Here is a 22141-nt window from a genome sequence, read left to right on the forward strand (position 1 = left end):
AAAAGATCATCACCCCCTTAAAATACATGGTCTGGATTTCAACTGGCATTAATTCCTTTTGTGTAACTGAATACAGTTACTGATTCACCACCTTGGTTAGTTCCCGACCTGGAATTCCCCGTGGCAGCACATAAAAGTGTTAGATTGAGCACTTTTGGTTTGGTACTGATCCCTTCTTCTTCTTTTTTTTTTTTTTTCCTTGTCAAGAAAATGAAATTTTTCAATGCTTCTTAATTCTGGTGTATTTATTCCGTTTATTTGGTGACAAAACCTGACATTAAAGCTGGCTGGTGGTCCTCGGGTGCAGACAGGGAAGGTGACATGGTCACAGTGCAGGTGCTGGTTTTGCAAGTGAAAAAATCACATTTTCAGACTGAAGTGCAATCACCTGAGGAGCAGCATTTGGTTAACAAAACCACACAGTGAATATGTAATCAGAATAATGAGTTCTAAATGCATGCCTTGAAAAGGACTTAATAGATTTGATCTCTTGGGAAAAGGTTAAAATGCTTTGTGTATCCATCAAGGTTCAGCCTTAGGGGTGAGAGTGGCAAATGTATTCCAGAGAGCTGGGAGAGTGGCCTTTTGCTTTATAAATGCAAGTTAGTGACACTTGGGACATGTGGCACATCTGAGGTCACCGAGTGGGGCCGTGGTGTGACCTGGTGTGCTCGAGGCTGCAGCTCCAGGCTGGGGGCTGAGCTCCAAGCATTGCAACCCCGCCTGAGGCATCTGAGAGGCAACCTGGTAAAGTTAGACTCAGCTGAGAGACCCAGGGGAACTTGAATTCTCAAGCAAATACTTGAAGCTTGGATTGGTTTATTTTTATTTTATCTCCCTGTGTGCAGTTGTGCAGGGAGAAGAGTCTGGGGGATACAGAATTTTGTAAAGATGCATGTCTTGGTCTAAAAAAAAAATCCTGAATTTCTTTGTTGCATTGCAAATATCAGGACATCTCAAACTCTGCTTTCTGGCTGGTGCCTTTTGCTGTAGGAGGAGAAACAGCACCAGGGAAGGCAGAGGGAAGCAGGGAAGGTGGCAGAGACCTGTCAGAGCAAATCCCTGTTGGGGCTGGTGCTGGCCATGGCCTGGTAGTCAGAGGTGGCAGTGGAAAGTTCAGTTTGGCAGCAAAGATTTGCGTTCTGAGTTTTCAGTGGCACTCTGAGCTCTCCCATTTGGACCCTTCCTTTCCAGCTGGGTGTGTTGACAGTGACTGTGACACTAACGTGGTGACCCGTGTTGTCTAACAGGCCATCAAGAAGACGAAGAGACCTCGGCTCGGTGGCAAACGCCACCGTGGTGTTACCCACCATCCCATCCTCCCCCAACAATTCAGCAGCAGCTGAGGGTGCAGAGGAGCAGAAGCCTTTTGAGAAGGTGCTGTCCAAGGAGTCCCTGGTGATCTCGGGGCTGCGCCACTTCACCGGGTACCGCATCGAGCTGCACGCCTGCAACCACGATGCCCAGGAGTCCCGCTGCAGCGTGGCAGCTTATGTCAGCGCCAGGACCATGCCAGAAGGTGATTCTGTCCCTGAGCCCTGCCGTGCCTTGGTGGCTGCTCCCAAAATGCTGCTTTTCCCACGGGAGGCAGCTGCAATACGTAAGACAGGGGCAGTCCCTGTGTCCGGTGGGAAAGGAGGATGGATGAGGTACTGGCAGGTGTGAATTTTGCCCAAAGACATGAAACTAAACGTGATCTTGAACTTGGTTCTAGCTAAGGCTGATGACATCGTTGGCCCAGTGTCCCATGAGCTGGTGGAGAAGAACACTGTGCATCTGAAGTGGCAGGAGCCAAAGGAGCCCAACGGCCTCATCGTGCTCTACGAGGTGAACTACGGGCGGCTTGGGGAGACCGAGGTGAGAGCTTCTGCTGTCACAGCACCTTTGGTGGGAGCTTCTGCTGTCACAGCACCTTTGGAGAAGTGGCTGCCCCTGGGAGCCCAGGCTCTTTAGGATCTGACAGTCCTTGTGCATACAGTGCCCTGACCAGTCGGGTTTCCTGGTGCGGAACTAAAGGAGTACAAAACTTCACTGGTGAATTTGTCCCCTCTGGAAGTCTGGGATGGCATCAGTGTCAGTGCCAGGGGGACAGGGCTGGTGTCAGTGCCACAGGGACAGGGTTGGTGTCAGTGCCAGGGGACAGGGCTGGTGTCAGTGCCACAGGGACAGGGCTGGTGTCAGTGCCAGGGGACAGGGTTGGTGTCAGTGCCATGGGGACAGGGCTGGTGTCAGTGCCACGGGGACAGGGTTGGTGTCAGTGCCAGGGGAACAGGGCTGGTGTCAGTGCCACGGGACAGGGTTGGTGTCAGTGCCAGGGGACAGGGTTGGTGTCAGTGCCAAGGGGACAGGGCTGGTGTCAGTGCCACAAGGACAGGGTTGGTGTCAGTGCCAGGGGACAGGGTTGGTGTCAGTGCCGTGGGGACAGGGCTGGTGTCAGTGCCACAGGGACAGGGCTGGTTTCAGTGCTATGGGGACAGGGTTGGTGTCAGTGCCACAGGGACAGTGGCACTCATCAGTGCAGGCCCAGTGTCAGTGCTGAGAGCCAGAGCAGCACATGGCACTTGCTCTCTGTAACCTGACCTACTGCCTTGCAAAGCACAAATCCAGCACAAACCACTAACCTGGAGCAGACTGAGAGCCCTGGGGTGTGTGTTTGCCAGCTGGGGAGGTGCTGCAGGAGCCCCAGGGAGCCATCAGAGAGCTCTCAGAGAGCCCTGCATGCTGCAGGAGTCCTGGGGAGCTCTCAGGGAACTCTGGGTGTTACAGAAGCCTCGAGGAGATGTCAGGGAGCCCTGGGTGCTTCAGAATCCTGGGGAGCTCTCGGGGAACTCTGGGTGTTACAGGAACCCCCAGGAGCTGTCAGGGAGCTCTGGGCGCTGCAGGAGCCCCCAGGAGCTGTCAGGGAGCCCCGGGTGCTGCAGGATGACCCTGGCACAGCCCTGTCCCCACAGGAGGCCCATTTCTGCGTGTCCCGCAAGCACTTTGCCAGCGAGAGTGGCTGCAAGCTGCGGGGGCTGCAGCCTGGCAACTACAGCGTGCGGATCCGGGCCACCTCCCTGGCTGGGAACGGCTCCTGGACAGAGCCCACCTACTTCTACGTGGCTGATTATTGTGAGTTCATTTTATTTTTGGCTTTTAATCCCTGACAGAAACTCGGGTTATTTCTGGAGGATGGGGTGTAGCAAGCAGGGAGTCACTAAATATTTACCAAATACATGGGTTGTCAAGAACCTGAAATTACTTGGAAACACATGGCTTTTGTTTATTAGTCCTCATTCTGACCAGCCCGACATTTTGATGTGAAATAGCCTCTGGTTTTGTATTTGCTCCAATTTATTGAAGGGGGAGATTTTAATGAGGAAAAGAAATTTATTTTGGACTTGTATAATACCTCCAACTCTCTCTTTCTCTCCTAGTGAATGCTCAGCCAAATATTGCTGTTATCATTGTTCCTATTATTTTTGCCATAATAATTGCTGGAATTATTGGAGCTGCTTATGTGCTTGTGAAAAAGAGGTGAGTGCAGTTTACTCTTGTTTTCACCAGAAACACCAAAACTTATATCCAAAAGTTTGGCTGCTTTGTGGGGAGTCAGTTTTTGTTTAGTTTCTAATTTCCATAGTGATTGCAGAATTAATGTAAGTGCAGGAAATAGTTTGTGCCATATGGGGACAGTTTATTTGCTGCATGCTTTGGGGATTTGAAAGATCTGTGGGTTATAACTATCTAGTGCATCCAACAGGGATTGATCAAACTGCCCTCACCTCGAGGGTGTCAGAGGCTGCAGAGTGCTCAGGAATTTCTGTCTCTTCCAGACAAACCGAGGGACCAACAGGACCCCTGTATGCATCCTCCAACCCCGAGTACATCAGTGCCAGTGATGGTGAGAGCAACCAGGGCTTCTTTCTTGTGTAATCGTGCAGCCAGTGCAGCAGGATGGGCTTGGAGTTGTCCTTGTGGGGTTTTATGGTCCTTTTGTAGAATTCACCCCCCTGCAGTGTGAATTCAGTGGTGAATTCCCCTGCAGTGTGGCAGCACTACCCAAAGCTGCTGCTGGAACGTCTTTCAGAAGACGCTCAGCTCAGAATGTTCCCCTGTGCCCAACAGTTTATGTCCCTGACGAGTGGGAGGTGCCACGGGACAAGATCACCCTGCTGAGGGAGCTGGGCCAGGGCTCCTTCGGGATGGTGTACGAGGGCATCGCCAAGGACATCGTGAAGGGAGAGCCCGAGACGCGCGTGGCCGTGAAGACGGTGAACGAGTCGGCCAGCCTGCGCGAGCGCATCGAGTTCCTCAACGAGGCCTCTGTGATGAAAGGCTTCAGCTGCCATCATGTGGTAAGTGTGGGTGCCTCAGCACACAGCTCTCCAGTGCCTTCAGAGCCCGACCCTCAGCTGGCCAGAGCAGCAGAGGCAGCTGATCCGTCAGAGCTGGGATCTCTCCCTGCTGGATTCCACAGAACCCGTTCTGCCCAAGTCCTGTCACGGCCGCTCTTTTTAAACCTCTCAGCCTGACAAGGCCTTGTGGGGCTGTTCTCAGCTCTGTTTGGACACAGCCTCGAGGGAATGTCTCACTTCTTTTCCAGGTTCGCCTCCTCGGAGTGGTCTCCAAGGGACAGCCTACTCTGGTGGTCATGGAGCTGATGGCACACGGGGATCTGAAAAGTTACCTGCGCTCTTTGAGGCCTGAAGCTGAGGTAAAGACAGGAGAGAGGGAGTCTGTTGTGGAACAGTGACTTGATTGGGAGTTTCCTACTTTTTTATGTAGTGGCCTTAAGCTGAAAAAGGGTAGATTTGATGTGATTCTGGGAAGACATTCTTGGCTGTGAGGGCGGGCAGGGCCTGGCACGGGTTGCGCAGAGAAGCTGGAAGTGTCCAAGGCCAGGTTGGAAGGTTGGAGCAGGGTTCCCTGGATGATGGGAACTGGATGGTGTTTAAGGTCACACCTAACCCAAACCTTTCTGTGACTGTGATTTTTCCTGGCAGAATAACCCCGGGCGGCCGCCCCCGACGCTGAGGGAGATGATCCAGATGGCCGCGGAGATCGCCGACGGCATGGCCTACCTGAACGCCAAGAAGTTCGTGCACAGGGACCTGGCAGCTCGCAACTGCATGGTGGCAGAGGACTTCACTGTGAAAATCGGGGGTAGGTGCTGCTGGTCCCTTCCAACCCTGGCCATTCTGTGATCAGGAGATGGTTCTGTGCAGCGTGTTTGTTGTAAAAGCAAGTTGATGAAACCAATGCGTCAAACACGGGTGATTCTCGCTGCCTGCCTTTGTGAAATTGCAGCACTTCCCTCTGTTTCTTCCCTGTGACAGAATTGTGTGGACTTCAGTAAGAACAGCATCTCCTGTAGAGCCAGAGAAGCTTTTCTCACATTCTCTATTTCCAAACCTCTGTCCTAAAAGTTCGTTACCTTTCCAGCCTAAACTGCCTGGGTTTGTCTCACTGGTCTTTGCTTCCATGAGAATTAAGACAAAGAAGGAGTTGGGTACAACAAACCCAGTGCTGATAATCCTATCATTGTGTCAGGTGGCTTTTAAAAGTAATTTAACCCAGTTTTTAACCCAAACCCTTTTAGTAATAAGTAAATACAGCATTTAAAAATAACCTGGAACCCCACAGTGTAGTGATTTTTCAAAGCTCTCTGGAGTTAAAGCCAGGGCAGTGGGATTTCAGACAAAGGGAGTTCTGTTTTACTTACAGAGGATGAATAAAATAATGTTTAGAATAGAAGCTGTCACCAAAAAATTTAACTCTGGAGTCTCTGTTGTGACTCCATAGAAAAAATGCAGGAAAAGGGAAATGTTTTGAACATTAATCACGAGGTGACAGATGACTGCAGGCTGGGCTTTGGCAGTGGAAGGCAACATCCATCTGGACATGCTGCACAGGAAAAGCAGGATGGAGGGAGAGGCATTTAACACATCCCAATTGCTTCCCTCAGACTTTGGGATGACCAGGGACATCTACGAGACGGATTATTACCGCAAGGGGGGCAAAGGGCTGCTGCCCGTGCGCTGGATGGCCCCGGAGTCGCTGAAGGATGGGGTGTTCACCACCTACTCCGACGTGTGGTAAGTTGTCCTCTGCAATCCCAGACGGATTCCAGCTCAGGAGCTCCTTGTTTTAGCACACATAGTTTAAACTGACTTGCTCAGAGTACAGACAAAACAAAGGCGTTGTTTTGAAACACTTCCATAAAAATATAGTCCTTCTTTAGAAGTGTGCCTTTTCCAAAATAACTCTGTCACTGGGAGGGCTCCAGGAGGTTTTGTTCTCACCAGGAGCTTTCTCTCTCCCTTAGGTCATTTGGTGTTGTCCTTTGGGAAATAAGCAGCTTGGCAGAGCAGCCATACCAGGGACTCTCCAACGAGCAGGTGCTAAAGTTTGTCATGGATGGAGGATACCTGGATCAGCCAGACAACTGCCCCGAGAGGCTGTAAGTGGGCAAGCAGGGACAGCCAGTCCAGCTGCACTCTTTGCCTGAAGTGTGGCCCACAAACATGGCCTGGCCTGGGGCACCTCTTAACCCTCCTTGACTGGGGAGGACAAAAACAGACTTTAGTGAGGCACCTCCCACAGGAATTCCACCAAAGTATCCTTAGTGATCCAAGGAAGGGGCTGCCCAGGGAGGTTTGGAGTCCCAATCCCTGGAGGTATCCAAGGAAGGCCTGGATGTGGCACTCAGTGCTCTGGGCTGGGGACAAGGTGGGGGTGGATGAAAGGTTGATGATCTTGGGAGGTCTTTTCCAACCTCAGTGATCCTGGGATTCTGTGTGAGGAGTCACACTGGAGCAATTGTGAGGGAAAGCAGCTCTGGCTGGAAAAGGGAGCACAGATGGTAACTCTCTGGTTCTGGTAGCCTCTTCCCCCAGCTGCTTCTGGCCAAAACAGCACTTCCAGAGTCATAAAATAAACATCTTTTGTGAGTATCCCTATGAAAAGAGCCTGCTGTGCTGGACATTTGTCTGATGGCCAGTTAGAAACTCCAGTTTGAGACTCTATTTGTATTTGTGAGTTCTTTCTCCATGGTGTCTGATAACATGTGACCTCTTGCTGCAGCCTTTCTTTTGGGTGGGATGTTTACAGGACCTCTGTCCTCTGCCCAGCCTCCCATTTTCCTTGAAGTATTAGGAGCTTTGTTATCTTTCAGGCTGAGTTAAAATTAAAAGGGAATTAATTAAAAAAGGATGACCTGGCTGTAAGTGCGTGTGCACACACACACACACAGAGTCTGTGAACCACAGCCCTGTTTCCTTCAGCAGCCAAGTTAAGAACAATTGAAGGAATCGGAAGGAATTCTCAATCTAGACAGAAACAGAGAAAAAGGAGTGTCAGGATCTACAGGCAGATGTGGAGGCTGGAAAGAGAACAAGCAACCTGGGGAGTCAGAGGCATAGTGTGGGTGGTGGGGGGTGTGCCACGGGTGCCAGCCTTGCTCTGCACGCGGGATTGTTTCTGCTGCCCCTGACTGTGCTCTGTGCTGCTGCAGGCACAGCCTGATGCAGATGTGCTGGCAGTACAACCCGAAGATGCGCCCCACCTTCATTGAGATCATCGAGATGCTGAAGGAGGACTTGCACCCCAGCTTCCACGAGGTCTCCTTCTTCTACAGCGAGGAGAACAAACCTCTGGAGACGGAGGAGTACGAGATGGACTTCGAGAACATGGAGAGCATTCCCCTCGACCCCTCCTCGTACTCCCAGAGGGACAAAGCGCTGGGGAGGGACAATGGACCCTCCATGGCCCTCAAGGGCAACTACGAGGAGCACATCCCTTACACTCACATGAACGGTGGCAAGAAAAATGGGCGGATTCTCTCCATGCCCAGGTCAAGCCCTTCCTAACACTTCCTGTTTGGCCCAAGGGTTGTGTCTGCTTTTTTCCCCCCCTCCACAAATCTCAGGACTCTTGTTATTGCTGCCACAGTGTATGACACACATCTACAAACTCTTCAGATTTTTAATCATCTTACGATTAATTTTTTTTTTTTTTTTTTTGCCAAGTTGACTGGTTGTCAGTGGACTTATCTGTGAACATAAATGGAAGAGGTTTCCATGGCTGCTGTCCCTTCTGTAACCATGGTTTCACAACAGGAAGCGACCGTGTGAGTTCAACTGAAGGAGAAGCATCCGCGTTTGCCAGCAGAAGACGTGAAGTTCTCTGGTGCCTGAGCTCCAGCCCAGCAGCGCGGAACAAGAGATTTCCAGTAGAATTCCAGGCTTTCAGGCAGCCTCTCCACTACAGCTGAAGGATTCAGCACATCAGTCAGATCCTCAGATTGACCAATAGCTGCTGCTTTCATACTTTGTTTTCAAGGGGTGAAACCCCCAGGGTGCGTGCGTGGGCGTGTGTGTGCGTGTGTGCAGTATCAACATGTGGGGTGTACCCTATAGCAAAAGAGAACTTCTGGTTTTGTACACAACTTACAGCGCTTTCAGGCACATGGTGGGATTCTCGGGGTGTCCTGCACAGGGCCAGGAGTTGGATTTGATGATCCTGGTGGGTCCTTTCCAACTCAGCATACACTATGATTCTCTGTTCTCACAGGAGCTTTCCTCTTCTTGGAAGTGTGTACTTATCTTTTTTCCCCATTTCCCTGGAGGGACTGAATCCTAAACAGATTATTTTTATACTGAGGACTCTTGAGAGCAGGTTTTCTCTCATTAACAAATGAGGAGAACTTGCTGGGAGCTAAATGAGCAGAACTCTGAGATTTGTGGGTACTTTCAAGACCAAACGAAGTAGGAGTCCCCTGACCTGAGACACGGAGTTTTCTGTCCTTACAGCATTGAGTATATATATTGTTTGTTGTAACATATTTAAAGATGTCTTTAGTTTAAATTTTAACTTCATATAAATTATTGACTGTTTATGATCCTTTTGGGGCGGGGAGAGTTTTGGGGGATTGTTTGGTCTTAAAGTGGTCCAAAGATTTCAGAATGAACTAATTTTAGCCTTGCAGGAGCGATGAAGCACATGTTCAGTTCATACTTGACAAGGCTTTGTAATAGTTTCATGATTTATACAACACAGTCAGCTGGCTCCAGTCGAAGCCCCATCTTGGGTGTTGGGAGCTGAAGGACACAGAACATCCTGGCCTCGAGTCCTGCTCCTCCTCTGCCCCGTGTCCCTCGCTTTGCCTTCCGTGCCGCAGATGCAGCCGGCGAGAGAGGACGAGCACGAGCTGGAGCTGAGGAAGGGACGCTGAAGAGGAGAAGCACAAAACTCTGGGCTCTGCACGCCGGAGGTGACCGTGGTTTGCTGCCTCTCTGCTGCTCCCAGGCCTCCAGCCTTGTGTTCCCCGAGATTCCCACTGCAGAACTCCCCGGCTGTCGGCGCTCGCCGTCGGGACTGTGCTTTGTCGTGCTGCGTTTGCAGAGACAGAGCTGATGGGCACCTGATGCTGGAGAGTAATGGTGAAACTCAGCCAGGAGTTGGCGGGAGCAGGGAAGGAAGATGATGAATGTCACAGGCCCGTGGCATGCAGGAGGTGCTTGAACAGCAGGGAGAGATGCTCAGTCCTTCACTTCTCCTCCTGGAGAAGTCCACGATCTGTTCTGTGCTCTCTGCCAGGAGAAGGCGAGGTGCCCTGGCTCGGGAGGGCAGAAGGCTGGGCTGGGCTGTGCCTCCAGCCCGGGCAGTGCTGCTGCTGTGAGCGAGGCAGAGGGGCTGCAGTCCATGGGGAAGAGCTCTCTGAGCCCACACCCGGGGATGCAGCTGGTGCTGGGAACCTCTGCCCCCAGCTGCTTCTGGCCAAAACAGCACTTCCAGAGTTGTAAAAGGGGGGACAGCAGACTCTGGGCAGCACCAGGAGCTGTTGGGCCCTTTGCTGCTGGAGGCTGTTGGGTTTGGCCCAGGTGGAGGGTACAGGTTGCTCCACAAATTTGGGTGGAAAACACAGTCCAGACATGGGTGAGAACCTTTGGATTTCAAAAGGCCTCGTTTACATTTCTTCTGCTTTACAAAGTTGTAACTGTTTAGCAGCTCTGTACTACACTGCAGGAAAGAAGACATATTCTCACACTTTTCTAAGGAAGAGAAGTTTTTCTTATTAGAATTTTTTATTTATTTTAATATATAAAACACTGTAAAAAAAAAAAAGCAACAAACAATTAGTTTTCTTAAACACACGGAACATGTAAATTTGTATCAGCAAAATCTTGGCAGGTGGATGTGGTGGGATTATTTTTGTCCTGTTCTGGTGCAGTCTACCTCAGTGTTTCTTAAGGATATTTTTTAATACTACACACCTCTAAACCTGTTTAAATATTCTGGTCTGAACCTATTGTGGATCAGGGAAAATCAGTATCAGCTGATTCCAATACCAGGGACCATTCATGAAGGGAATGGGAAGGAGAATGGCCCATCACTGTTGATCCCTAATCTGAACAGTAGTGGCCAATGAACCCATTTACAAATTTGGATCTGATCTCATCCCTTAGTTCTGTTGTGATTAAAAAAAAAAAAAAGAAAAAAGAAAAAAAAATGTTTGGACTTTAGTGAACTCATGACCTAAAAGGAGCAGGCTGCTTCCTCCTGGATCAGCATGTGCCACCATGGAGCAGGGACTGGGACCAGCCCTTGCTGTTGGGGTTGCATTGGGGTGGCTTGGTCACTGCTTTTCTCGCTGTGCACAGGTGACCCAAGGTCCTGCCAGTGACCTCCTGAAACAAACCTTTCCCAGCACACCCTTGCTTTGATACCATTTCCAAAGGCAGCGATCGTAACTGTGGGAATAGAAGAACTTTTACCTGAAGGAACATTGGAACCTTGTATTGGGTCTGGCTTTTCCCCATGGTTGATACTGGTTGGCCCTGTGAGTACACATGGTTTGAACACTCGGATGGCTGAGCCAGGGAGCGTGTGCTGCTCCATGGACAGGCAGTCCCCTCCCACGGCTCAGTGTCACCTTCACCCTGCACCAAACGGAGCAGTTGTTTGTCCCCAGCACTGTGTGAAGGTTACTCATCCTTCCTACCTTGTGCCCAGGGGGAGGGAAGGCGTGGTACCAGTGGGGAGGGTATCGTGTTTCTACTCTGTAAAACAAATAACACTAGTGGTTGCTGCTCGTGGCTGCTACAGATCACATTCAGCTGTAGAATTAGGAAGAATAAATGAACATCACCCGCAAAGCCCAGCTCTCACTGCTAGAAAATCCTTCCTTGGCTCACAGCCGACACTTTGGTCTCTGCTGCTGGAAGATCCTCGCCCCAGGGATGCCCGAATGCCTCACTCGGATCTCGCTGATTCCTGCTCAGAGAATTCCTGCAAGTGGAGACTCAAGTGCTATTGAAACCTCTGGGGTGCTGCCAGGGACCCCAGCCTGGGCAGGGGTGCTGTGCTGAGCCTTCCTTGGGGGAGCTGCTGCTCTTTGCTCCGGCCACATCCTTATGGGGCAGAATTCCCCAGCTGCAGTGGAAGCTCCACGCTTGCTGCTCCTGCTGCTGCTTAGGAGGAACCAAACACTGGTGCAGGAGAGCAGGTGGGATGGCTGGAGGAGGGCAGCCAGCATTGGGAAGCTCTTTCTTTTCTTGCACAGGTGTTTGTTGGAGGATTGGCTCCTGCCCTTTGTGGGCAGAGAATGCCCCGCTAGCAGCACGGGGCAGCAGCACAGACCCCTCAGCCTGTCCAGGAGCAGCTGGAGCCTCCTGGGCACAGTCTGGCACCACCACGTAGCCTGGTGAATTCACTCTGGTGAATCAGGAGGAGCAAGAAGCTGAGCTCTGCTGAGCTTTCACTAAGAAAACGTCTGAAGTGCGAGGCTGGAGAGGTTTCTCAGAAAGGTTTCCACATTAAACTCGATTGCCACTTCCTGAACGGCTCTTGCCAATCTGGAACCTCTCTGGCAGACCAGCACAGCACTGCAAAGCTTGGCTGCTGGGTTAGGAACGTGTCTGTCTTGGCTGCTTGTAAATACTCTATTGTGTTGTAAAATAGAAGAGCTCAGACATAAACTCTGTGCCAGCACTGGGTTGGGAAAGGTGATGGGAACTAGACCACGCTGCAGCGATGATGGTAAAGCAGCTGTGTGGGTATGAAGAGGCTGCTTTTAGGTTGCTAAAGGGTACTCTTAATTTATGGGTAGTTTATCTCTTTCCTCCTAAATTTGTATTATAGCGATGGGACACTTTGCTTAATTTTAGTCTGTTGGCTATAGTGTTGGTATCTCTTTGGAAAAAAAAAATCTCAAAAGTTGCTTCTTGTGTTACTGAGCTGACTGTGCTGAAGACAAATAGGAAATGACAGGAGGGAGAAGGGTGCTGAGCCTCTGCTTTAGAGGAGGGAGGGAGGGAGGCAGTCGAGTTCCCTCTCAAAGCCACTGTGACACGAAGACGGACCCTGAGGTGTCCCAGGTCCTTCCTGCTACCAAGACTGGAACCTTGTTTTACAAGCCAGAACGTGAAATATCTTTGTGCCATAAAACCTTACTGTCAAGGCTGTGCCAGGTGCTCCCGTGATCCGTGTGGGATGGGCTCAGAGCCTGGAGGGAGCTCAGAACTGCAGATGAACCCTGTGATCCTGTCGGAGCCGGGGGCTCGCAGGAACCCCGGCCCTGCCCAAAGAGCCGCCGCCCCTCGGAGTGTCCTGTGGTCCAGGGAAAGGAACTGCTGAATGGGTTGGAATCAAGAAATAGTTACTTCGTGAAATTCAACGTAAGATTAGTTTGGTATTTGTATGAACTTAATGGAATTTGGCCTTTTTATTACCTTCTGCTTGGCTCTGTGTTCCCTCTGCTTGGATTCTGTCCGTGAGTGTCGGTGTAAAGCCCTGATGTGTTCAGCCTCGTTAGGAGCATCACAAGAGTGAAGCCAGTCATCCAGCTGACTTTTGGAGGAACCTGACTGTTGAAAAGCAACTCTAAAGTTAACTGTTTTTAGCAAATCTGCTGTCATTAAATGTGTATTTCTTTTTAAAATGAATTTGCTTGTCCTTCTCAGAAGGAAGCACTTATTCTTGCAGTTTGGGCAAATTCACTGCAGCACAATGCAAGCTGTAAGGGGACAGGTAGAGAAATGACTTTTTAAATATTGTATAATAAAGTTAGTATTAACTCCTATGGTGTTGTTACTTTTTTGCCAACAGATTTGCCATCAGCCAGAAGTTCTGTTCCTGGTAGTGGTTTTGTTCCCACTCCGGTGTTCCAACTGGTGATGTTAAATAGTTTCCTTTCTCAGCCCAGAAGGATCTCTTGGGAACAGGGTCTGGTGGCTGGGAGGACCTGGAATAGTCCTGGCAGCTACAGAGAAGCCTAAATACGGGCTCTTGCTTAGCTGAGCCCATCCCCTGGTCCGTCCCAGCGGCACCAGTAAATCTTGAGCTGAGGGCTCTTCACCTGAGAGCTCTGAGCTGGACTCAACACCAAAACTCTGTAAATCCAGACTCTCCCAGCAGCATTTCAACGCTTCCACCATCCCCATTTCCAAGTCTTTTCCCGTAACTGAGTCCCATGAAAACTGATGGAGAATTTTAGAAAGGCCGCTTCTAAATCTGCAGAGGTAGAGTGTTATTTGAGCAGGAAAAGCATTACCTTTTGCTTTAGTTAGGGGAATGATTTTATTCTTGGAGTATCAAAACTGGTTTGTATTTGAGGACCCTCACGGATGGGGGAACTGGACATCAGCTTCATCCAACACAGCCCAAAGCAAACGCTCTCTGCTTCACTTAAATAAACCACAGATGGTTTCAGTTACATGTTAGGTGATGTTCTGTGAAGTCTTGGGGTTTTTATTTTTTTTCCCAGTTCATTCTTGCTGCTCCCACCTGTCCCTCTGCATATCTAAGGTTCCAGAATACAAATAGTACTGCAGATACCTCTTGTTTGAAATAAAGGATCAAATGTGCCATGATTTTTTTTAAGAAAGGAAAAAAAAGAGAAAAGCCTTCCCCCTTGATTTATTTTTTCAGTGTTTTCATATCTAAGAGCCAAGCAGTGACATGTACAGAAAATCTTTGAATAGTAAAAAAAATTCTTGCTGTGTGTCGGAATATTGAACAATTAACTGTTTATATTAAAATTCTGAATAAATTATCCAAGAATAACTGTTCATTTTGTGTCTGCTGTCTGTGCAGCACTGAAGGCTGCTTTGCTGTGGAGAAAGCAGTAATTTTGACCTTGGAATAAGTTGCAAAATAAATGGTGTTAAGGAAAAAACCAAAACCCACAGCTCAGCTGTAGGCTTGTAGTGTGAATCCAGTGGAACTCCTCCACCTGATGGCTCTGGTGATCCCTATCCTCACCTCAGGGCTCTGGGTGATGCCTCTGAGGCCATCGGGTGATCTTTGGTGCCAGGATTCCTTCTGCAGCATGGCGAGCTGTGGCTCTGCGATGTAATTTGTTATTTCCTGGGCATGGAGCAGGTGTTCTCGGAGGGAACAGACTCCTCACTGCCGGTTTTAAAGCATCAAAGGCAGAGGATCAGCCCCACCCCTGTCCTGTGGTGAAGCTGCTGTAACTGGGTGTGCCCCAGGAGCCTCCTCTCCCACCCAGGCCCCTCTGGGGGTGTTTCTAACTTAAACTTGGTTTTGTTTTGCCAGAGCCAAGATTTCCCTCCTGATGGGCTGCACCAGCGAGGTGAGGGCTGCCCCTCCTGTCAGGGAGTTGTGCAGAGCCCGAAGATCCCCTCGAGCCTCTTTTTCTCCAGGCTGAGCCCCTTTCCAGCTCCCTCACAGGACTGACTCTCCAGCCCTTCCCCAGCTCCGTTCCTTCCTCTGGACACCCTCCAGCCCCTCCATGTCTTTCTCCAGTGAGAGGCCCAGAACTGGACACAGCACTCAAGGCCCCACTAGTGCCATTTTTTTCTAAGCCTATCCAGAATTCTCTCACTGTGAGAATGATCATAAACAAACTGGTATTTTAAGATGTTTCGGAGTTGTTTCTTCTGGCACAGGCTTGTTCTCTGGGGATCCTAAAATGCAAAAATAAACAAAGCCACAAAACTTGAACTTGCTGTCCCAGGAGGTTTGCTTCCCACTGGGCTCTCTGGGATGCTGTGGGGAGGCTGCTGAGGCTCGGACTGTCCTCATGGCTTTATCCCTCGTCACTCTTCCAGGCTGCCTGCACAGCTCAGCTTTGGCACCCCCCAAACCGTGTCAGACACGTGGCAGGAGGGAAAGAGCTTGTCCTTGTTTGAGCCAAGGACAACTCACCATCTCATCAGCAAGAGCAGCTGCCTGGTGTTTAGGAGCTGCCCTGATCTCTGATGCTCATCGAGCTCTTGTGGACTTCAGAGAAATTAAACCTTAATTCCTCTTTGCTCTTGTGGTTTCCTGGAGCACAGGGTAATTGCTATTCTAAATGCTGCCAAAACTGCGGTCTCTGAGTAATTGGAGTGTGAGTGGTTCTTGTTCTGATTAGGGTTTGGCTGGGGCTGATGAGTGCTCGGGGCTCTGGGATGAGGAGCGTGTGTGCCTCAGCCCACGGGGCTTGTTGGGAAGGAAGGAATGGCTGTGCCAACAAACCCAGGCCTGGACATGCCGGGGGCTCTGTCTGCTGGCCAAGGGCAGGGCAGGGGCACTGCCCTGGAGCTGAAGTCTTTGTCTCTCTCCTGTACAGGTGAATATGGTCAGTACAGGCATTGCTGTGCTGTGCTATCACTTCACCCTGCATAAGACAGACCTGCTGGGCTTCGAGGTCCCTGTTGCTCCACAAGGTCAAACCATGACAGCAAAGACTCGTTAAGAGGAGCCATGTGTAGGAGGCTAATGAGCCATGGTAGAAGGAGCCCACGGGCTGGGCTGGGTTGCGGGGTTCTCAGGGCACACACAGCGGCTTTTCCCCGAAGGGAACAGGAAGCTGTTGCCTCAGTAGTTGCTCCTCGCAGCCATCGTGACTTCAGGGCTGCCAGGGACCCTGCACCAGCTGCCTCAGGGTCCACAGCCCTCCTGGTGGCTTTGCTGGACCCTTCCAGAGCGCAGACCCCTGCGAGGGTGGGAGCGAGCAGCGCTGGGGCACGGCGGTGGGAACTGCAGCATGGGAGAGGTGGGTTTGTTTGTGCCGTCGGAAAGGGGAAGCGGTGAGAGGGCTGAGCCAGCGGCCCCCGTGAGCAAACCGCCCTCATGGCCGCTGCTTCCCCCGTGAGGCTTCGCTTCTCGCTCTGCTCCAGCAGCTGGAGAAGAAGCCACGGCTGTCAGATGTGAGGATCGTGCATGAGGAACCCACCACACAGATGCCTGCAGCCCTCAGGGTAAGTGGCTCTCTGCACAAGCTCCATCCCACAACAGCGGGGTTGTCACTCACCTTCCTCAAGGCCTTGTGAGGAAGCAGCTTGTCTTGAAGCCAAAAAGTCCCAGTGCTGGGTTTGGTGCAGCCTTCCTCCTGCACGAGCTTCAGTGCAAAACATGGGCTGGGGAGGCTCAGCCTACACGGGGTTTTGCTCTGCTGTGAGTGAAGAGGAGGAGATGAGGTCAGGATTTAACCCCCAGGTGCCATCATGGTGGGCTCTGGGCAGTGCTGGGCACCTTTTGGCTGCTGCTCTTGGCTCCTGCTGCTGCTGTGCCACAGCTGAATGTTTGCAAAGACACCCTGGCGCTGCCCACAGCAGGGTATGGGCTGTGCACAAGAGGGGTCCATGCCCCTCTTGGACCCCCAAATTCCACTCTGGACTGCCCACTCCAGGGCTGTTCCCCAGTGTTATCAGGGAGATGGAAGCAGAGGGGATGTTGACAGGGCTGTACTGGGCAGGTGACACTTTAGGGTTTGTAGCCAGGCAAGAAAAATGCTTTTTGACACCTGCTTTTGGGCATCACCAGCCCAACCTGGGCTTCAAGCTGTGAAGGTACCAGTGGTCATTCCCAAAATGGCTGGGCTCTGCTCAGCAAGGCCACAGGCATGGGCTGAACAGCAGGGAGGAGTTTTGGTCTGGCCCCAGTGCCCAGCAGCTGCACTGGGGTAAAACCTGGCTTCTTCAGCCCAATTGAGGGGTTGGGAGCGAAGTTTGGAGACTGGGATGTGGGACTGGTGCCAACTGGGAGCAATGGGCTCGGAGGGTAGGGAGTTGGGTCTCTGAGGGCAGTCTGAGATTGCTCCCACCTGCCTACCTGTGTGTGAGGGATGAGGAGGGCTTGGAGAAATGCCCTTGCAAGGGGACTGGGACTTCCTGTGAGCTGCAGGATGATGTTGATGTTGTGGCTGGACAGGGTGTCTTGCAGTTCCTTGCAGAGGCTCTGCCACAGCACTTGAAAATGAGAAAAAAGTGTAAATAGTGAGCCTTCATAAATGTCTTGTAAAGACACCAAGCCTTGTCAGTATCAACTCTGACCCTTCACTGAAGGTGAAGGTGACTCTTAACCAGGGGAGAAGTGCCTGAAAGTGCTCACAAAGTGTCTGTCATGCTCACAGCCATGAATGGAGCAGGGAGGTTTTGGCAGAGGGCTGTGGTGTGTTAACAGCTTGTTTTCTGTTTCTGTCTGCAAGCCTCCAGCAGCACTCAGGGGCTGTGTGTGCTCCGAGGCCACTAATCCCCAGGCCCAGCTGCAGGAAGTCACTGACCTGCCACACAGGTGGGAATGCCAGGGACCAGGAATGTCTCTCTGGCTACAGCTTCCATCAGCTGATACTTCTGACAAAACACTTGGCTTCTCCACTCCCCCCTTGGCAGCCCCTGGGCTGCAGCCTGCAGCGCTGCCTTAGAGCGCGCTGAGCTCCGCTGTGCTCCGTGCCGGCGTCTCCTGCTCGGGGCTGTACCTTGCACGGGGCTCCCAAATGTCAGACTCGCTGCTCAACCACTCCTGGCCATCGTTTTCCAAGCGCTGGAAGAAGAGATGGTCCTTTAAGCGAGGTAATGGCCTGTGGGGACAGCGGGCTGAGCGTGTGGCGGGAGCTGGGCTGTGGCAGGGACAGCTTGTCCTGGAGTGAGCAGGTACCAAAGAACCCCGGGGGCCCGGGCAGAGCTTGTTTTGAGGAGTCCCCTGCTTCTCCCTGCACGGGACTCTGCCTTAAATGGTGGTTAACATTTTTCCTTTCATTTAATCTTCTTTTAAAGGCATATAATTGCCTCCAGGAGCTGGGTAATGGGTTAAATATCAGCCTTTTGGTTTTGTAATAAGTTTGTTTCGTGGCTGGCAGTGAGCTGGATGTCCCGGTGCTTGCAGACAGCTGTCTCTGCATGCTGCCTGGCCAGAGTTTGGTGTTTGAGCAGATGTGGGGGAAAAGATTCCTTCAGTCTTTCAGTGAGGGCTGATGAGCAGAGCCCCTGTGTGCGGAGCCCTGGCGGTTTGGGTGGCCCTGGCTGGGCTTCACTGTGTCCAGCAGCAGGGGTGGGAAATGGCAGCAACTGGTGTCAACTGGCCTCATTTCTGCATGCAGTGCCGTGACTTGGAAAGAGGGAAGTGAGAGCCCCAGAAAGCAGGACATTTGCAGTCCTGGAGGAGCCAGACACTTGTGTCCTTATGAGCAAACACTGCCTTCAGGCTGATGCTTTTGGGTACCTTTACCTGCAGCATCAGAGCTCCTGCTCCTCTTTCTTCTTCCTTATTTCCCTCCCAGTTCTCTTCTGGTGTCGATGTGCAGGAGACCAAGATCCAAACTGAACAGCTGGGGGAAGGTTAATTCAGAGCAGGATGCAGGGGGTCCTGCAGGCTCTGATGTGTGGTGAGCCCCAAGCCCCAGCTGGGCACCCTACTCCAGCCATGCCTGCTGGGGGGCTATGGGCTGGCTGGGAAGACTCGGGTGGGCTGATTTCACTAACAAATGAATCAGCCTCACGGTGCTCCCAAGCACTGACTGCTTTGCAGATGGCCTGGGTGCAGCCAGCTCCTTTCAGCAGGTGCTTGCAGAGCAGTTTGTCCTGTTGGGGCTTGTGCCTGGGCACAAAATGCCTCGGGTCTCACTCAGCCCCTCTCCTACACTGATATTCTGTAGTGTGGCACTCACTGGTCCATGTGGGCCTTCCCTCAGTACCCCCTGGAGCCACTGCAGGAACCTGCACAGCGACCTGGAGGAAATCAGAGGGGCTGCAAACCCCTTCAGCCCTGCTGAGACCCTTCAGCTGAGAGACAGCAGGGAACAGCCCCAGCTCCCGGCTCCTCTGCCCTCCGTGCCCAAGAGCCCGGCCCCAGCAGCGTGGTGATAAGGCAGTGGCTCTGTACAGTGTGTTACAGTGTGGGACAGCTTATCTTCCCCTGCTCCTGCCCAGAGCCAATCCCCACCGCTGCCAGGGCTGGCCAGGAGGGGCCCATGCCAGGCGAGGAGCTGCACTTCAGCCCATCTTGGCACAGGGAGTTCAGCACTTGCTTTCCAGAGGTTTTTTCCCTATAGCTCTGCACACCCTGCAACAAGATACATGAAGGGCAGCTGGTGCAGGGCCAGGAGGGCTGGGGTGGGTCAGGGGAAGATGGAATAATTTTTCTTTCATGTCTGTGATGCTCTCCATGGTTTCCCAACAGTCTCTGTCCCTGACTGCTGGGAAATGCCCGGACGTTCTTGTCTTTCCTTCCTCCTGGGATTGTTTCATGGTGCAGAACTGCCCAGTGCCTTTGTCCTGCCGTGTTTGGTGTGGTCTTTCCCCAGTGGGAATGCAGACAGTGTTTGATGTTGGAGGATGTGACTGGTGTGGCTAGAGCTCACATCCATGTTTTCTTCCAATGTGTCCCCTCCCAGCGCCAGCCTGGCTCCAGGGTCACAGGGGGACATGCAGCATCCTGCACCAGGCCAAGGGACAGGCAGGTGAAGATGGGACACTGCTGGCAGGGCTTGTTCCAATGCTGGCTGCTCTGGTGCTGTCACCTGTTGTGACACTTGTGGGTGCAGCTCCAGTGACCAGCCTGTCTGAGGGAAATCAGCACAGCCAGCTATAGGAGGGAGGGTTTGACCAGAGGTCTGAATTGGAATTATGAAAATCTCTGTTGGGATCCCAGTGGCCTTGGGCATGGTTAGAACAGCAAGAAGCCTTCTTCCTTGAGCCAGAGCAGCTCAGCCAGCTGATCCTGCTGTCCCCACAGCATCAAACCCCCTGAGACCATCCTAGACTGTCACATGCCGTGGATGCCTGTCACTGCTTCCTTCCTCCCCACACGGCAGCCCAGAGTCATCATGTTTCACCCGTGGGAAGCTCTGGCAAAGTGCAGGAACCATCCCAGCCCAGCAAGCGATGCTTCCTCTCCAGCTCTGCTCTGGGAATTCCTCTGAGGAGGCTGCTCCCTGCAGCAATAACCTTTTATGGTTTCCAGCCAGAGACGAATTAAGCAACTGCAATACCTAATCTGCTTAATGTTCGCCTAAAGCAAACAGCATTTGTTCTTGAAAGTGTCATTTTGTTATCCCATCTCCAGCTTCAGCTGAGGAAAGGTGACTGCTGCTGTCTGCCAGAGTCTGGGGGGCCAAGATTCCCTGTCCCCTTGCCACCATGCCGGAGCCTGGGTCCTTCCAGACAGGCTCGAGGGCAGAGTACGGGAGACTCAAGGTGCTCCAGTGTTTGCCAGACTTGCTGACACATTGGTGACCACCTTGATCATTGATATGGGGATGTTCACAGCCCCCCAGCCCTGCCTCTTCCTATGAGTGCTCCATGCTCAAACCTCCTCACCCACCATCCCACAACCCAACGCCTGAAGGCATTTTTCCCCATGCCATTTTTCTCCATCACCCCCTTGCCCAAGTGCCTGCTCCATGCCCGGTGCCAGCCCAGGCTCTGAAGAGGGAGCCCGGTCGTGCCGTGGCTGGTGCTCACACATTGCCTAAAATGGTGTCCCCAGGGCAGCCGCCCATGCGCCGCTGCCCCGACCCCGGGCTCGCGGCGCCTCTGATTTATCGCGTGTTGAACCGAGTGTCTGAAGCCTCCGAGGAGGATTTAAGTCCTTTGGTGGGTCTGGACCGGGTCTGTTGACTGCAGCCTATGCCTTGGCCAAATCCTGAGCCCTGCATGGCACAGGCAGAGCTCAGGGAATATTTTCCAGGCCTCTGAGGAGCTGACTCTGTTCCAGGGATCCACTTTAGGGCTGCATGGAGCTTGGTGCAGGCCCAGAGTAGCTTTGGCGGGATGGCTGGACACTGCTTGGGAGGAAAAAGCTCCTTGTTTTAGTTAAACCTTCAGTCCAGGGCTCTGGCCTCTGTCAGGCCACAGCCCTTGTCAGTTCCCGCTGCCTCCCAGGGCTTTGCTGCTCTCCCTGTGGGTAGTTCACTGCTGAAGGGATGGCGAGAGCAGGACATCCCCTTTCTCTTCCTTCCTTGGATTTGTATGAGGGGAAGCACCCTCTGTCCTGGGTTCCTGGGATGCTCCCCACCTCCTGGTTGCTCCCCATGAGTCCATTCTACCTTAGCCATTATCCCAGCCTGTTTGGAGGCTTCAGTGGTTTTCACTGCCCGCTGAGAGCTTTGGCTGCTGTTTCCTACAAGTTCATGCCAAAATCTGTGCTGGTTCAAGGGTGCACTCACTTCAAAATGCTGATTTTTGATTCCAAGCTGAATCCAGGTGCACTGAAGAAAGCAAAAGGTGATGTTTAATAGCTTGCTAAATCTCTGCCAGTTGCAGATGCAGCTCAGGGACATCCCTGGGCAAGAATTGGTCTATTCATTAAAAATGTCATGTGAAGTAAATTTTACAGCCTTGCTAGAAAGCCTGTTTCAAATTTTCCCTGGTCTTGTAGCTAGAAGCCCCTTAATTAAAATAGTGCTTTCAGAAGTGTTTTCTTTCTATATTATTTATAGTCCTTCACTTGAAACCATCACACACATTTGAACATACCAAATGCTCCTTAAAACAGAAAATCTGGCATCTGCAGTGTGCAGTGGGATCCAAGGAACAAACCTCCAAACTCTCCCTCACGTTTGCTGCCTGTTTTTAGTTGGCACCATGCAATTCCTGGCTGAATCGTGCAGCTTTATAATCCACAGCAGGATGCAGGCTTTCCAAAAGTGTGTTTTTTAACAATGTCTTCCTTACATTAATGTTTTTATGCTTGATTTTCCTGGAATGTGACGGGTTTCTAGCAGTTTCCTGCTGGTTTTTCCCATTGGATAGATACGGCTGCTTACAGTCTCTTGCTGTTGTTCTCTGCATCTTCAGAGATCCACCACAGTGCTTCAGCCAACAGCCTGGCTTTTTTCCCTTTGCCTCAGCCCTTTGCCTCAGCTGTGTGTGTCTCAAAGGAATAAAAAGCCTCCATGAGTAATGCAATGGTCCAGGGATTGTGGCTAAGG

The 22141-nt window shown here is 51.7% G+C and overlaps 2 protein-coding genes across 5 annotated transcripts in view; both read left to right on the forward strand.

The window, feature by feature from the left end:
* Positions 1 to 14046, forward strand: part of INSR (insulin receptor) — a 57472-nt gene extending 43426 nt beyond the window's left edge. Inside the window, exons 11-21 of the mRNA XM_038163691.1 lie at positions 1251 to 1519; positions 1715 to 1857; positions 2952 to 3111; positions 3417 to 3516; positions 3816 to 3883; positions 4108 to 4337; positions 4586 to 4696; positions 4986 to 5145; positions 5948 to 6077; positions 6308 to 6442; positions 7496 to 14046. Coding sequence (XP_038019619.1) covers positions 1251 to 1519; positions 1715 to 1857; positions 2952 to 3111; positions 3417 to 3516; positions 3816 to 3883; positions 4108 to 4337; positions 4586 to 4696; positions 4986 to 5145; positions 5948 to 6077; positions 6308 to 6442; positions 7496 to 7850 — 1861 coding nt within the window. The 3' untranslated portion in view covers positions 7851 to 14046. The remainder of the gene's footprint in view (positions 1 to 1250; positions 1520 to 1714; positions 1858 to 2951; positions 3112 to 3416; positions 3517 to 3815; positions 3884 to 4107; positions 4338 to 4585; positions 4697 to 4985; positions 5146 to 5947; positions 6078 to 6307; positions 6443 to 7495) is intronic.
* Positions 14047 to 15766: 1720 nt separating this feature from the next.
* Positions 15767 to 22141, forward strand: part of ARHGEF18 (Rho/Rac guanine nucleotide exchange factor 18) — a 51129-nt gene continuing 44754 nt past the window's right edge. For 2 of the 4 annotated variants that reach the window (XM_038163803.1, XM_038163804.1), the window contains exon 1: positions 16206 to 17783. In XM_038163803.1, coding sequence (XP_038019731.1) covers positions 17708 to 17783 — 76 coding nt within the window. In that variant the 5' untranslated portion in view covers positions 16206 to 17707. The other 2 variants (XM_038163805.1, XM_038163806.1) reach the window with 2 other exon arrangements.

This window comes from Motacilla alba, chromosome 28 (assembly GCF_015832195.1).
Source record: "Motacilla alba alba isolate MOTALB_02 chromosome 28, Motacilla_alba_V1.0_pri, whole genome shotgun sequence".
NCBI classification, from domain to species: domain Eukaryota; kingdom Metazoa; phylum Chordata; class Aves; order Passeriformes; family Motacillidae; genus Motacilla; species Motacilla alba.